We start from the raw sequence: 14,147 nt of genomic DNA on the forward strand, positions 1-14,147 counted from the left end.
CCAATTTCAGTAAGAAAAAATCCAATACTTGGGTCAGAAAGGACCCGTTTTCTCCAATTCCTTCTAACAAGTAATTTAGTTCTAAGGTTTTAAACCCAAAAAGAGACCGTGTCTCACTATCTTGCCCAGGCTGGAGTGCAGTGGCTATTCACAGGCGCGATCCCACTACTGATCGGCACGGGAGTTTTGACCTGCTCCGTTTCCGACCTGGGCCGGTTCACCCCTCCTTAGGCAACCTGGTGGTCCCCCGTTCCCAGGGGGTCACCATATTGATGCCGAACTTAGTGCGGACACCCGATCGGCATAGCACACAGCAGCCCAGAACTCCTGGGCTCAAGCGATCCTCCAGCCTCAGCCTCCCGAGTAGCTAGGACTACAGGCGCGCGCCACCACGCCCGGCAAAGACGCCGCCTTGCATTCTGGCTAATCAAGACTTGGGGCTGTGACGTCACCTGAGGAGGCGGGCTTCAACCCAGTTTGTCCCTTTCCTTGAGCTTCACTAGGTTCCTCTGCGCAGGCGCCTACGTTCGACGTCATCTTGCGTGAGGCCGGACCGGGGTTTGAAGAGCACATGCGTGGACCGTTTCCTTCCTTTTGTCCCGGATCTGTCTTAGTAGCGCCATGGGTCACCAGCAGCTCTACTGGAGCCACCCTCGCAAATTCGGCCAGGGCTCTCGGTCGTGGTGAGTTCTGGGTCGGCTTCACGGAGGGACCTTCGCTGGGCAGGGGGCTGTGTCTTGTGAGATCTGGAAGCGGCGCTAGTGGAGGTGGAGGTGGAGCGGCCTTCCCGCTTTCAGGCCCGCGGCGACCATCATGGCGCCCTCCGGAGCTGCCTGCGGTCTGGGTCGAGGGGGTGGTGTAGGCTGAAGCCAGGGGAGGGTGGCGGCGGCTGCCACGCGTGGGGGCCTACGGCTGACGAGGCCGTTTTTGCCTTTCCTCAGCCGCGTCTGTTCGAACCGGCATGGCCTGATCCGCAAGTACGGTCTGAACATGTGCCGCCAGTGCTTCCGGCAGTACGCGAAGGACATCGGCTTCATCAAGGTAGGCGTTGGGGGCGCGCTCCCCCCTCCCCTCCCTGGCCGCGGGTCTGGGTGTCACACGTGCGGCCCCCCTGCTGTACGCATCGTGGAGCCACTTTCGGCAATAATGAAGTGACTTAACTTGCTTCTTCCTTTAGACCCTTTATCTTTTGCGCCATGGATTCCATTTGCATTTTGGTGAAGCCTTTGGACTTCTCACACTGCTTTTAAATGCATAAAAATAGCATAGCATTACAAAGGAAATCAGTTGTGCTGAAATCGAATTATCAGGATGTTTTTAAAATTAGGTCATACTAGCAGGTTAAAAAACCACATCTAGGTGGTAGAGTAGTTGGAGTTCCAAAAGGGAAATACTAAAACTAGCAGTTACAAAATTGATTTTTTCCATGGGTGGTAGGATAGAAGAGCTTTACTGGGTTTTTTCTTAAGTGCTCACGCTGTGTTTTAGGCACTTTGTTGGGCTCCAGGGAATACAAATACCTTACTCTGAAGGGGGTTGTATCCAACTGAGGGTATTTAAGTTACGCAGAAGGAAATGTAAGATAATATGTCAAATCAATAGAGACTGATTCGGAAAGGAACTAACTTGAATATAATCAGAAGAACCTCTTGAAGGTGGCACTTGAACTGTGTCTTGAAAAGGAGTTAGGGGGTTCTGGGAGTTTGAGAAGGATGAAGGATTCCAGGCATGAGGGACAGGGTTGTATGGATGGAGAGAGTGCAAGAAGAACATAAAATTTATAATACTGATCGCAGTGATGCACTGAAGCCAGTCAGTCAATAAGCCTTTATTAAGTGCCTGCTGTATTTCAAGACTCGTCTAAGATCTATACAAAGAACGGAAAAGGACAATCTGTTCTCAGGAAGCTCATAATCTAATGAGGGTGATATGAAAATAGCAGTGTACAACCGAGGTGTATATAGGATAAATTGTAGATAATAGGGGGTGACAATAGTATTAATGGGGTACTTAAAGGCTTCCTGTGGAAGGTGGAATTTTAGTTAGCACTTGAAGGAAGGCTAGAGATTGAGGTGAGGATGGAGAGAATTCCAGGCATGGAGAGCAGACAGTAAAAATGCCCAGTTGGGATATGGGTTGAGGAATTGTAAGGGGAAGAATGCCATTGGATCAAAGAGTATGGGAGGATTGGGGGACTAGGTATAAGAAGATGATTAGAAAGGTAGGACAAGCCAGGTTGTGAATGTTTTCAATGCCAAATAGGATTGCATACTTGTTCTTGGAGATAATACAGACCCACTGGAATTTATTGAATCAATGGAGGTGGGGTGACATGGTCAAATCACTTTAGGAAGATTAATCTCTCAGCTGAGTGGAGACTGTAGAGTGTATTGAGAATGAAACCTAGGTTGCTGGCCTCAGGACTGGGAATATAGTGGTACCATCAACAGAAATAGGGAAATTAGGAAGAGGGAGAATGGAGGTAATTAGTTCAGTTTTGAACTTGTTGAATTTTGGGTGTCTTTAAGAGATATCCATTCACTTTGAGATGTCCAGCTGGCAGTTGGAGTTGCAAGACTCGAGAGACACCAGTCTTGAGGTTGGATTGGATTATCAGCATATAATAATTTAATCCTTGGGAGTTGATGAAATCACCAGTGGAATAATACAGTGTAGAGTGAAGCTGAACATTTCTGATTTTGAGGTACCCATAAGATATTCTGGAACTGTCCTCTGAGGGATTTAAAAATTAAAAGAGTTGGGTTCATTGAGAATCTGGAGGGAAAACAAAATAAGTATTCATTGAGAAAATGTGTTGCAAGTTTTCTTTACTTTTGGTTAATGTTTGTAGAAGTAATTATAGCACTTAGCACAGTCTGCATAGGGGCTTAATGAATGCCGACTGAATGATTACAAAGTAATTTTAGCTTTGTTTCTGTTTTATTTTTTCCAGTTGGACTAAGTTATGTATGGATCTCACTTCAGTGATTGCACTGACCATCAGTGACCACCATTTTACTGGATTCCGGACATCTGTTTGATCTGCCCACCTAAAGAACTGATCCTGTTGTACATGTTATGCTAATTTGTATATGTAATTAAAAAAGGTCATCCTCAGTAAAATTTAGTGTAAAATTATTGACCCATCAACAAATTACGTGAAAATACAGAATAAGACATTGAGCCATATCCCTTAGTGTTTAAAGCAGTAGAAACAGATAAAGCATAGAAAATGAACGTGTCCACTTCTAGTTCTGTTTCAAGTTATGTATACCTTTTATTTTTCTCCCTGTAAGACTTGGAAGGTCTTAAAGGCCTTTTTAATTGATAACTGAACAACAGTCCCCTCTACTACATAAGTGGTTATCCAGCTTTTGCTTGAAATTTCTGGTTAAGAAGGTAATTACTGTCTGTCAGGATCATGTATTTCCTTTCCTAGTTATATTTCCTATTATCAAAAAGGCAACTAAACAGTTATAACTCTAAGTTGCTTGCTGGATGACAAAAATGAGAATACTTTTGTGACTGAGTGAGTTTTCAGATTCCTTCTTTTAAATGTATTTCTACAATTAAAATAAGATACTTAGGAATACTTGCTTCAGTTTGATTATTAGAATAAGACTAATACATCATCAATGATGGCTTACATCAAATTCCTTTTCTAAAACTGAACTGTTGAAAAGTCATCTCTGCTTTAGGCAACTAGATTTAAGTTGTGAAAGAGACAGAGAACTTCATAGGGTTTTCCTTACTTGGGCATTTCCTGTATCAGTGAAATAACAGGTTTAGTCCCTAGCCCAGCAGTCAAGAAGGATGGATGTGCAATCTGAGATATCAGGCATTTATCAGTTACTGAATTCTCATAATTCTTATAATGTCCCTTAACACATGAAATTGAGAAGCAGAATGAAAAGACAGTTAACGATAAAAGGCCTCTGAGTTACAATTTAAGTACAATAGTATTGTTAAGGCTAGATGTGGTTATGGGGTATGTATTTAACTTTAGGTTCTGGTTTGGGGCAAGATAAAAAATGGGGCATAAATTCAGATATTCTCAGTTTCAGTTTGTTTTGATTAATTGTACTTCGTAATAAAATACGGTATTTTGCTAAGTGATCCCTTCTTCCCCCCAAAGAACAGCACTAAAGCAAACCAGGGAAGTATAAAGGATTGTTCCATATTAATGATAGTCTTACAGTTTTATTTCTCTTGCTCTGCACCTAAGGCTAGTTTTCTACTGTTCACCCGACATTAGCAAGAATAGTGTGTCATCCTATCTTAAATAAGCTGAGGTGTGACTAATATTAGTAGGCTGTGTTCCTTTGCTGACACAACCTCTTCCCTCTTCATAAGGGGAAAACACTGTTAGAAAGTCCAAGACAAGGGACAACTAGGTGGTTCAGTAGATAGTGCACTAGCCCTAGAGTCATGAGGACCTGAGTTCAAATTTGGCAGCTTCATGACCTTGTGCAAATCACCACCCAAATTGCCTCAAAAAAAAGGTCTAAGACACAGGAGTCTATGCAATATTCTAGACTTAAAAAGATTTACCCTGAAGTTGATGTGTTTCTAAGTATAAAATTTTGGGGAGTGGAGGAAGAAGTATCTTTAGAGAATAAGAAACCACTGAACAGGTAGTTAAAATCAGGAGAGAACAGTGCCCTGAAAACCAGGGGAAGAAAAATTTTGAGTTATTAGTCCAGAGTATCAAATGCTACACACTATATTAACATTATAGTCAAAACTTGAATATATAAGGGAAATGCTGTTGCAATTGATTTCAGTTTTTTGTAGTGTGTTAAAAGTTTCATACTTGTGGAAACGATGGGATGTGGGGTTTAGAGTTGGTTGAGTGAGTATAGTGCTAAGTGTTGTCAAGTTGAGCTTCCCTGTGGAGTACCTCAGGTAACTCCTTGGTCCTGTATTTTAACATTGTTAACAATGATTTGGATAAAGACATGGCATCAGTATAAGTTTTGTAGATAGCATTAAGCTAAGGACAACCAAGATTCACAAGCATTTTGTCTGAAAAAGATTTAAGTGTACTGCAATCTATAAATGAACATCGATGTAATACTGAAAACATCTTCATTTTGTCTTGGGCTACATTGAGAGGTGTGTGTGCGTATGTGAGTTCGTCCTTCGTTGCCGAAGAAGACCATGCCATCAGAGAAATAATGACACAACTTGCATTTTGTTTTTGAGTGAGGGAGGTCTCTGCAGGTCACCAGCCTCATTCCTCCAGAGCCATCTGAATCCAGTGACCAGATATTCATCAGGATGACTGGAGAGAACCCAGGATGAGGTAATTGGGGATAAATGACTTACCCAAAGTCACACAGCTAGTGAAAGGCAAGTGTCTGAGGTGAGATTTGAACTCAGGTCCTGCCTCCTGCGCTGGTGGTCTATCTGCTTCACCACCTAGCTGCACCCACATTAAGGGGTATGGTTTTCAAAAATGAGGAGGCTATAGATCCTATTATGTACTTGGTTAGGCCACATTTGTATGCGTTATATTTAGTTGTGGGCACCACATTTTAGAAATTACATAGACAAAGTGGAGAACATCCAGAGGAGATCAACAAGAATGGTGATGAAAACTTCAGTCTGTCATGAGAATTACTTGAAGGAACTGGGATGTTTAGCTTGGAGAAGAGAGGGGTTGTGTGTGTGTGTGTGTGTGTGTGTGTGTGAAAGGTCTCTTCAAGTATTTGAAAGGTTGTCATGTGAAAGACTTAAAATCCTTCTTTTTAAAAATGTTAATTCCATTCTTTGTGACATTGTTCATTTCTGGAACTTACCAACTGATTTTTTGGGCCACTTTCATTCCTCCTGGACATATGTTCAGACATTTCACTTGTGTTTGACTCTTCCGATCATATTTGGAGTTTTCTCGGCAAAGATACTGGAGTGGTTATTTCCTTCTGCTCATTTTACAGATGAGGAAATAAACAAGGTTAAGTGATTTGCCCAGGGTCACACAGCTAATAAGTATTTGAAGCCATATTTGAACAACAATGACCATGACAACAACGTCCTTTTTAATAATACATTAACTGGACAAAATTGGTCAAGTTCATTGGTTTGCTGACTTTTTCTTCAAAAAAAAATGGGGGGGAGGGTAGATGGCAATATTGCCCTCCTAATTTCGTGGCATTTCTTCCAATTATCCTGAGGTCAACTAGATGCTTTTTTATGGGCTCTCTGCTTAATACTGGATTTTTGTTTCTTGGTAACTATTTTGATTCTCTCCTTTGTATTCCAAAGATCATTCCCCTGAGCAGATAAAAAGAACAGAAGCTGATTTGTCCTGCCAACTGTCCAAGATCTAGTATAATCATCTCATTCAACCTAAGCAGAGGTCCCATCGCTCTTGCCTAATATAGCTTTAGAAAATATATATTTTTTTATAGCTGCCTGTTCACTATGCCTCTGGTACTGGCTCAGTCACTAGAAGCTCCTGAGAAAGCATTCTTCCCCTTCTCTTTGGATGTAATGTAAACTTGATCTTTAAATACCAATAGGCAGCTTCCTATATCAAAACCCCATCATAAATAGAAGGTGCCCATAACTGAGCCTCAAGCAGATTCCAGCCACTAGTCATTTCTCATGTTCCTCAGAGATAAACCTACTCTAAATAAATGGCATAGTGTCTGTGTTTTAACATACAATTGAATATGGAGCCCATAGTTAACCCATTAGTACATATATCTCGGACAGGCACGGTAGATGGGTAATGAGCTGGGCCCAGAATTGAATAAGAGGACAGGCTGGATTGAATTTATGAAATTAATATCATACCTACATTGATTCTAAACTGATCCCTCGTACAAAAACTCACCTTTTTAATGACAGTATTATTTCACTAAAATCTTACTCTAAAGCCTTTGGGAGATTATACCAATAGAGCACAAGCTTTTGAAGGTCCAACTAAGCTGAAAAGTACTAGTCCAGTAACAAACTATATTTTTCAAGGGCCTCTGTTTGGAGGGTCATATCACAAGGTTGACTTTTAATGTACATTTTTAAGTTAAAAATAAAATTTAAATAATATAAACCAAGTTGGTGCAGGGAAACCGATTTGTGCGTGCTGGGAATATGATCTGGCCAGGACCACAAAGAATTCTAGCACCTGGGGACTAAAAGAAGACCAAGAATGTGTATTGATGAAGAGGAGGTCCCAGACCCATAGCAGAGCACTTCGACCTTGTGCAGGGTGTGGGAACAGGTAACTACTGTTAGTTTTGCCTCCCAAGTTCCCAGTCATAGATTCAGGGTAGACTTGAAGAGGGCACCTGGGCCCAAGGATTCCATTCCAGTATAAGATCTTAGTTGAGAAGTGATCCTAGGCCCTAGACTATGTATTGAGCTAAAGAAAAAATTCAGAAGTGGCAGCTGTTTGACTTGGACCCCTAGGAGCAGAGGTAGGTCTTAGTTCAGGAATCCTAGATCTAACAAACCTATAGTTCTGCTGCTCTGGAAACAGCAGAATTTGCAGCTGATTGATAGTGGGTGAACACAGTAATCTACTGAAATTCCAAAGTAGGCAGGTCTATTAGCCTGTTGCTTAGATTCAAACATAGGCCAGGAACTTGCAGAGATCTGACCAAAGAGAAGAGCAGGCAGACTAAATCAGTACTTTGGGAGTACTGAAAGCCTACACATCCCTAATCTAAGCTGTCCCTGAGATCTTGGAATAACACAAAACTCAGTACCCCAAGAAAGCAGCAGCAGCATAACCAGAAGTATGAAGAGCCTAGCCCTAATACAAAATCAAAAGTCAAGAAGCAGACTGAAAAAATGAACAAAGAATTTCACCATAAAAAGGGATACTTAAGACAGAAATCCAAATGAATTGGGCACAAACTCAGCTGAAATTCATGGAAAAGATGAAGCAAGAGTTTTTTTAAAAATAGTTTTAAAATGCTTTTTATCATAAAATAAAGCATTGAGAATGCTTTTTATCCATGAAATGAGGGTGGTGGAGGGACAAAAACTGGAAAAGAAATGAGAATTATGGAAGAAGGAATGATAAAAGGAATTAGCAACTTGGCACAAGAAAAACCTCTCATCCAAGCAACAAAACTCACTGAAAATTAGAATGGGCCAAGTAGAAACCAATGACTCCATGAGATAAGAAATATTTTAAATACTCAAAAGACTGAAAAAAAAATAGAAGACAATAAAGGTATCTTATAGCAAAAATAATTCTGGAAAACAGATCAAGGAGAAGAAAGATAATCATTGAAATACCTGAAAGCCATGACCAAAAAAAGGAGCCTTAACATTATATTTATTTTTTTAAAATAAACATTTTATTTTTCCCCAGTTACGTGTAAAGACAATTTCTAACATTTATCAAATTTTCTCTCTCATTCCCTTACCGCCCCTGTCCCTGAGACAGTAAGCAGTTTGATATAGGTTCTACATGTTCAATCACACAAAACATATTATTATTTTAGTAATGTTGTGGAAGAAGATATAGATCCAAAGGGAAAAAAAAACAAAAAAATACAGAAAGTGAAAAATAATAGTCTTTGATCTGCATTCAGACTCCATCAGTTCTTTCTCTGCAAGTGGATAGCATTTTTCATCATGAGTCCTTTGGAATTGTCATGGGTCATTGTATCGCGGAGAATAGTTGTCATTCACAGTGGATCATCGTAGAATATTTCTGTTATTGCGTACAATGTCCAGATTCTGCTCACTTCACTCTGCATCAGTTGATATATCTTTCCACGTTTTTCTGAAATTACAGAAAACTGCCCATATCTCTTAGAACCAGAGGGCAAAGTGAAAATAGAAAGAATTCACACGTGACCTCTTTAAAGAAATCTCAAAATGTAATAGCTCACATTATAGCTAATGGGGCTCTTGCTTTCTTTGTTTTTCCCCTGTCCTAAATATAGCTAAAATACAGAACTTCTATGTAAATATGTTGGTTTTTTTTCCCTCTTGTTCCATTTTCATGGCAAAGATTGAATTACTAGAATTACTGTGGAAAGGAAAAGGAGAAGATACCTAGAAATGTGTATTTATAAAAACAAAAGGCATATATAGAAATAATTTCAAAAAAGAAAAGTCCTCTCCAGGCTGAGACAATTCTATTTTTCTTCTGTTTTATGTGTGTATTTGTATGTATATGATGTTTAAATCTATTATCTAAGTAAAATATCAATTTATATGATGTGAAATATGACTAAATTCATGTCACCAACCTTTTAACCATTTCCTCCTCTAAGTATAATTTTTAAGTAGTTCTTTCTCCAGGTTTTATTTTCAATAGGTAAACCAAACACTAATTATTCGTAGATTTTTGGTTGGATGTTTGGTACCTGATTGGATGATTGATCCCCAAACCTCCATTTAAGATCAGCTAGGCCAACCACGTCTTCATTCCTCCCCAGGCTACACTTTGGACTTTCTCTACTATTTGGGTAACTTCATTTTTCCCCACCCCCACTTTTCAACTTCCTTTTATGTGTTGTTTTCCCTTATTAGAATGTAAGCTCTTTGAGGGATTGGTTTTCTTTCTGCTTGTGTTTGTATTCCCATCACTTAGTAAGGGGCCTGACACATAAGAAGCACTTAATACATACTTGTTCACTGACTGACTTATTCTGTTCTGTGGATCTACTTCTCCTTTTATTTTCTGTATCATTTTTTTTTTGCAGACTCAGATATTTTAATGATAGCTACTTTTTACTGTTTTAAAATATAAAATATATACTATAAATAAAAGTAAATAAATTTATATATAAATAGATATAAATAAATATAAATATATAACATATAAACATATATAAATAAATATAAATAATTAAATAAAATAATTAAATATATTCTATAAAATATATTATAAAATAACAGGAAATTCTTTCCTGTTTAGCACTCCTTGGGTTCACACTGTACTAACAGGTCAAGAAACAAGAAGAGAGAATGCTATCACTCCTTTCAGGGTTCTAGGGGTAATCCTGAGAGGTTATGGCTTCTAAATATCATGAATTATAAACCCTCATCTGGTGTGCTCACATCCTCAATATCAATCAACTAGTTGTTATCAGTTAGCTTTTACAAAGAAGTTACCAAAAAAAGCCCAAATCAAGGCTCACTTTCCTCCACTTTTCCTACAGAAAATCAGCATGCATGGTGGTACCTTCCAAAGAAGAAAAAAACAGCTCCTGATTAGGTCTTAGAGACCAAGGATATACCAATATGGGTTTCAGTCTCTGGGGCTGCCAGCAAAATGAATTAGCTGGTTAAGATTCTTGGGAGAATGGACTCTCTCAAAAGAGCCACTCTTTTGTGCTGATTTATTTTTTAGATGTTTAGTAGTATTTTTTTTCAATTACTTATAAAGACAATTTTTAACATTCATTTAAAACATTTTTTGATTTCAAATTATCTCCCTTTCTCCCTCATCATCCCCTCCCTAAAAGGGTAAGTATTTTTTTTTTCCAGTCAGAGGCAAAGTTTATTGTGTTGCCAATAGAAGCAGGATTTTAAGAATCTGATTTATTGGGGCAAGATTGATACTTTTATACTGAAAGACTATGGGAAGATTTGGATGGGATTAAGGAGTGTTAAGTAAACTAATTAAGTAATCAAGGTGGGGTTAGATGGATCAGATTCCCTGGGTTAATGTACCAGTGATCTGGGCTACTGAAATGTATGGGAAAATTCAGGGACTTCATTGCTTTCAAAGACATGACATTTTCCTTTTAGGGGTTCAGATCCCATACCCATAATTCCCCCTAAACAAATGGGACCCGAAATCTTTTGGGCTAAGGGACAAAGGTCTCAGCTTCTGAAACTGCTTCTTGCTGACAAGGGGTATAGAGCAGTCCCTGCCAGGAAGGGGTCCCCTAGAGCAGTTTGACTGAAGCTGAGCACAGGCTGTATCTAGGCAATGATGGGGGGACATGGACTGGTACCCACTGTTTGCTAGCAACTGTAGGTGAATGCCTGTGGTCTGGAAGACACAAATCTGACAAGCAAATATGACAAGCTAGTTCAATTTGTAGGGCCCAAATATAGGGAGAAGTAAAAGTGATGTCAGAATGGGGGAAAAACAAAAAAAACCAAGAACCCCATTAGAATAATTTACATTTGACCTACAGGATTATCTGATTTTGTTACTTCCTCAAGCTTCCACTTGGATTCCAATTCCTTTAGGAGGAATTGCTATTGAGAAGTAAAAACACTTTTACTGGTAGAAGTATTCCACCCCCAGCTTCAATCATTACACAAATGAATTGGCCAGAGACTGACTTTTACTTGTTGATAACAAAAGACTCGGAAGGACACTTAAATAATGACTAGGCCCAATAGGTTACCTTCCTCTAAGAAAACTGAATGGTAATCAATTTGATATAGGTTATGCATATACAATTATGTAAAACATTTCCATATTAGTCATGTTGTGGAAGAAGAAACAGGTCAAAAAAAAAAGAACCATTAAAAAACAAAGAGAAAATAGAAAATAGTATACTTTGATCTGCATTTAGGCTCTATCATTCTTCCAAACATGGATAGCAATTTCCATCATGAGTCCTTTGGAATTATTGTATTGCTGGGAAGAGTTAAGTTGCTTGTAGTTGATCAGACAATGTTGCTGATACTGTATACAAGGTTCTCCTGGTTCTGCTCACTACACTTTGCATCAGTTCATGTAAGCCTTTGCAGATTTTTCTGAAATCTGCCTGGTCATCGCACAATAGTATTCCATTATATTCGCATACCACAACTTGTTCAGCCATTCTCCAATTGATGAGCATCTTCTCAATTTCCAGTTCTTTGCCACTACAAAAAGAGCTGCTATAAATATTTTTGTACATGGAGATTCTTTTTGTGTGATTTCTTTGATATCTAGTAATGATATTGCTGGATCAAAAGTTATGCCCAGTTTGATTACCCTCTAGGCCTAGTTCCAAATTGCTCTCTAGAATGGTTGGGTCAGTTCACAACTCCAACAGTGCATTAATTAGTGTCCCAATTTTCTCAAATCTCCAACTTTTATCAATTTCCTTTTCTATCATATTAACTAATCTGATAGATGTGAGGTGGTACCTCAAATATGTCTTAATTTGCATTTCTCTAATTAATAGTTAACTAGAGCATTTTCATATGACCATAGATAGCTTGGATGTGTTCATCTGAAACCTGCCTGTTCATATCCTTTGACCATTTATCAATTGGAAAATGGCTTGTATTCTTGTAAATTTGACTCAGTTCTCTCTATATTTCAGAAATAAGGCCTTTATCAAAGATACTTGCTGAAAGATTGTTTCCAAGCTTTCTACTTTCTATTCTTGGTTGCATTGTTTTTATTTGTGCAAAACTTTTAAAATTTAATATAATCAAAATTATCCATTTTGCATTTTGTAATGCTATCTTTTGTTTGGTCATAAATGCTTCCCTTCTCCATACATCAAATAGGTAAACTATTCTTTGTTCTCCTAATTTGCTTGTGGTATCACCCTTTATGTCTAAATCATAAACCCATTTTGATCTCTTAGTACCCAGTGTAAGATGTTGGTCCATACCTAGTTTCTACCATACTGTTTTCCATTTCTCCTAGAAATTTTTTTCACATTGTGAGTTCTTTGGGTTTATCAAACAGTAGATTACTATAGTCATTTACTACCATGTCTGGTGTACCTAAAGTATCCAATTGAACTATCACTCTATTTCGTAGCCAGTGCCAAATAGTTTTGATAATTGATGTTTTGTAATAGATTTAGATGTAAATTTAGATGTAATAAATTTAGATCTGGTATGACTAGGCTACCTTCTTTGCATTTTTTTCATGAATTCCCTTAATATTCTTGACCTTTGTTTTTCCAGATGAATTTTATTGTTATATTTTCTAGCTCTATAAAATAATTTTTTTGTAGTTTGATTGGTATGGCACTGAAACAGGGAATTAATTTAGGTGCAATTGTCATTTTTATTATATTGTCTTGACTTACCCATGAGTAATTAATATTTCTCTAGTTGTTTAGATCTAACTTTATTTGTTTGAAAAGTGGTTTGTTCATATAGTTCCTGGATTTGTCTTGGCAGTTAGACTCCCAAGTGTTTTATATTGTCTACAGTGATTTTTAAATGGAATCTCTTTCTATCTTTTGCTGCTGGGCTTTGTTGAAAATACATAAAAATGCCAATGATTTCTGTAGGTTTATTTTATAATCCTGCAACTTTGCTAAAGTTGTTAATCATTTCATGTAGTTTTTTAATGGATTCTCTAAGATTCTCTATTATGCCATCGTATCATCTGTAAAGAGTGATAGTTTTGTTTCCTCTTGCTATTCTAATTCCTTCAATTTCTTTTTCTTCTCTAATTGCTATAAGCAGCATTTCTACTACAATAGTAAACAATAGTGGTGAAAATGGGCATCCTTGCTTCACCCCTGATAGTATTGGAAAGGTTTCTAGCTCATCCCCATTACAGATAATGCTTGTTGATGATTTTAGATAGATACTACTTATTATTTTAAGGAAAGCCACATTTATTACTTTCACTATACTCTCTAGTGGTTTTAACAGGAATGGGTGCTGTATTTTGTCAAAGGCTATTTCTGCATTATTTGAGATAATCATATGATTTGGTAGGACTTTTTCCTTGCCTGTTTTTCCAAACAGTTTATAATTCTTTAAATATTTCATAGAATTACTTGTGAGTCCATTTGGCCCTGGGGATTTTTTCTTAAGAAGTTCATTGATGACTTGTTCAATTTCTTTTTCTAAGATGGGGTTATTTAAATATTCTATTTCCTCTTCTGTCAATCTGGGTGATTTATTCTTTCAATTTTATTAATGACATTTGTTTTTCAGAATTTCCAATTTGTTGCTGAATTGGAGATTCTTAATTTGTTCTTTCTCTAGGTTTTTTTTAGTTGCATGCCCAAATTTATTGATCTGCCCTTTTTCTATTTTATTAATGTAAGAATTTAGAGAAACAAATTTTTCCTGAAGTACTTCCTCACCCCTTGTTTATATATCTATATCTATCTATCTATCTATCTATCTATCTATCTATCTATCTATCTATCTATCTATCTACCTGTCTGTCTATCTGTCTATTTGTCTGTCTGTCCATCCATCTGTCTATCTTTATCATCCTATCAAAGTCACTTTATACCCAT

General features: G+C 37.8%; 1 protein-coding gene across 1 annotated transcript; it reads left to right on the forward strand.

Moving 5' to 3' along the window:
* The first annotated feature begins 256 nt into the window (after positions 1 to 256).
* RPS29 (ribosomal protein S29) lies at positions 257 to 3,123 on the forward strand. Its single transcript, XM_072629481.1, has 3 exons — positions 257 to 683; positions 942 to 1,041; positions 2,954 to 3,123. Exons 1-3 carry the CDS (start codon positions 622 to 624, stop codon positions 2,960 to 2,962), a joined length of 171 nt encoding a protein of 56 aa, XP_072485582.1. The 5' UTR covers positions 257 to 621; the 3' UTR covers positions 2,963 to 3,123.
* Positions 3,124 to 14,147: the final 11,024 nt, after the last annotated feature.

This window comes from Notamacropus eugenii, chromosome 1, assembly GCF_028372415.1.
Source record: "Notamacropus eugenii isolate mMacEug1 chromosome 1, mMacEug1.pri_v2, whole genome shotgun sequence".
NCBI lineage: Eukaryota > Metazoa > Chordata > Mammalia > Diprotodontia > Macropodidae > Notamacropus > Notamacropus eugenii.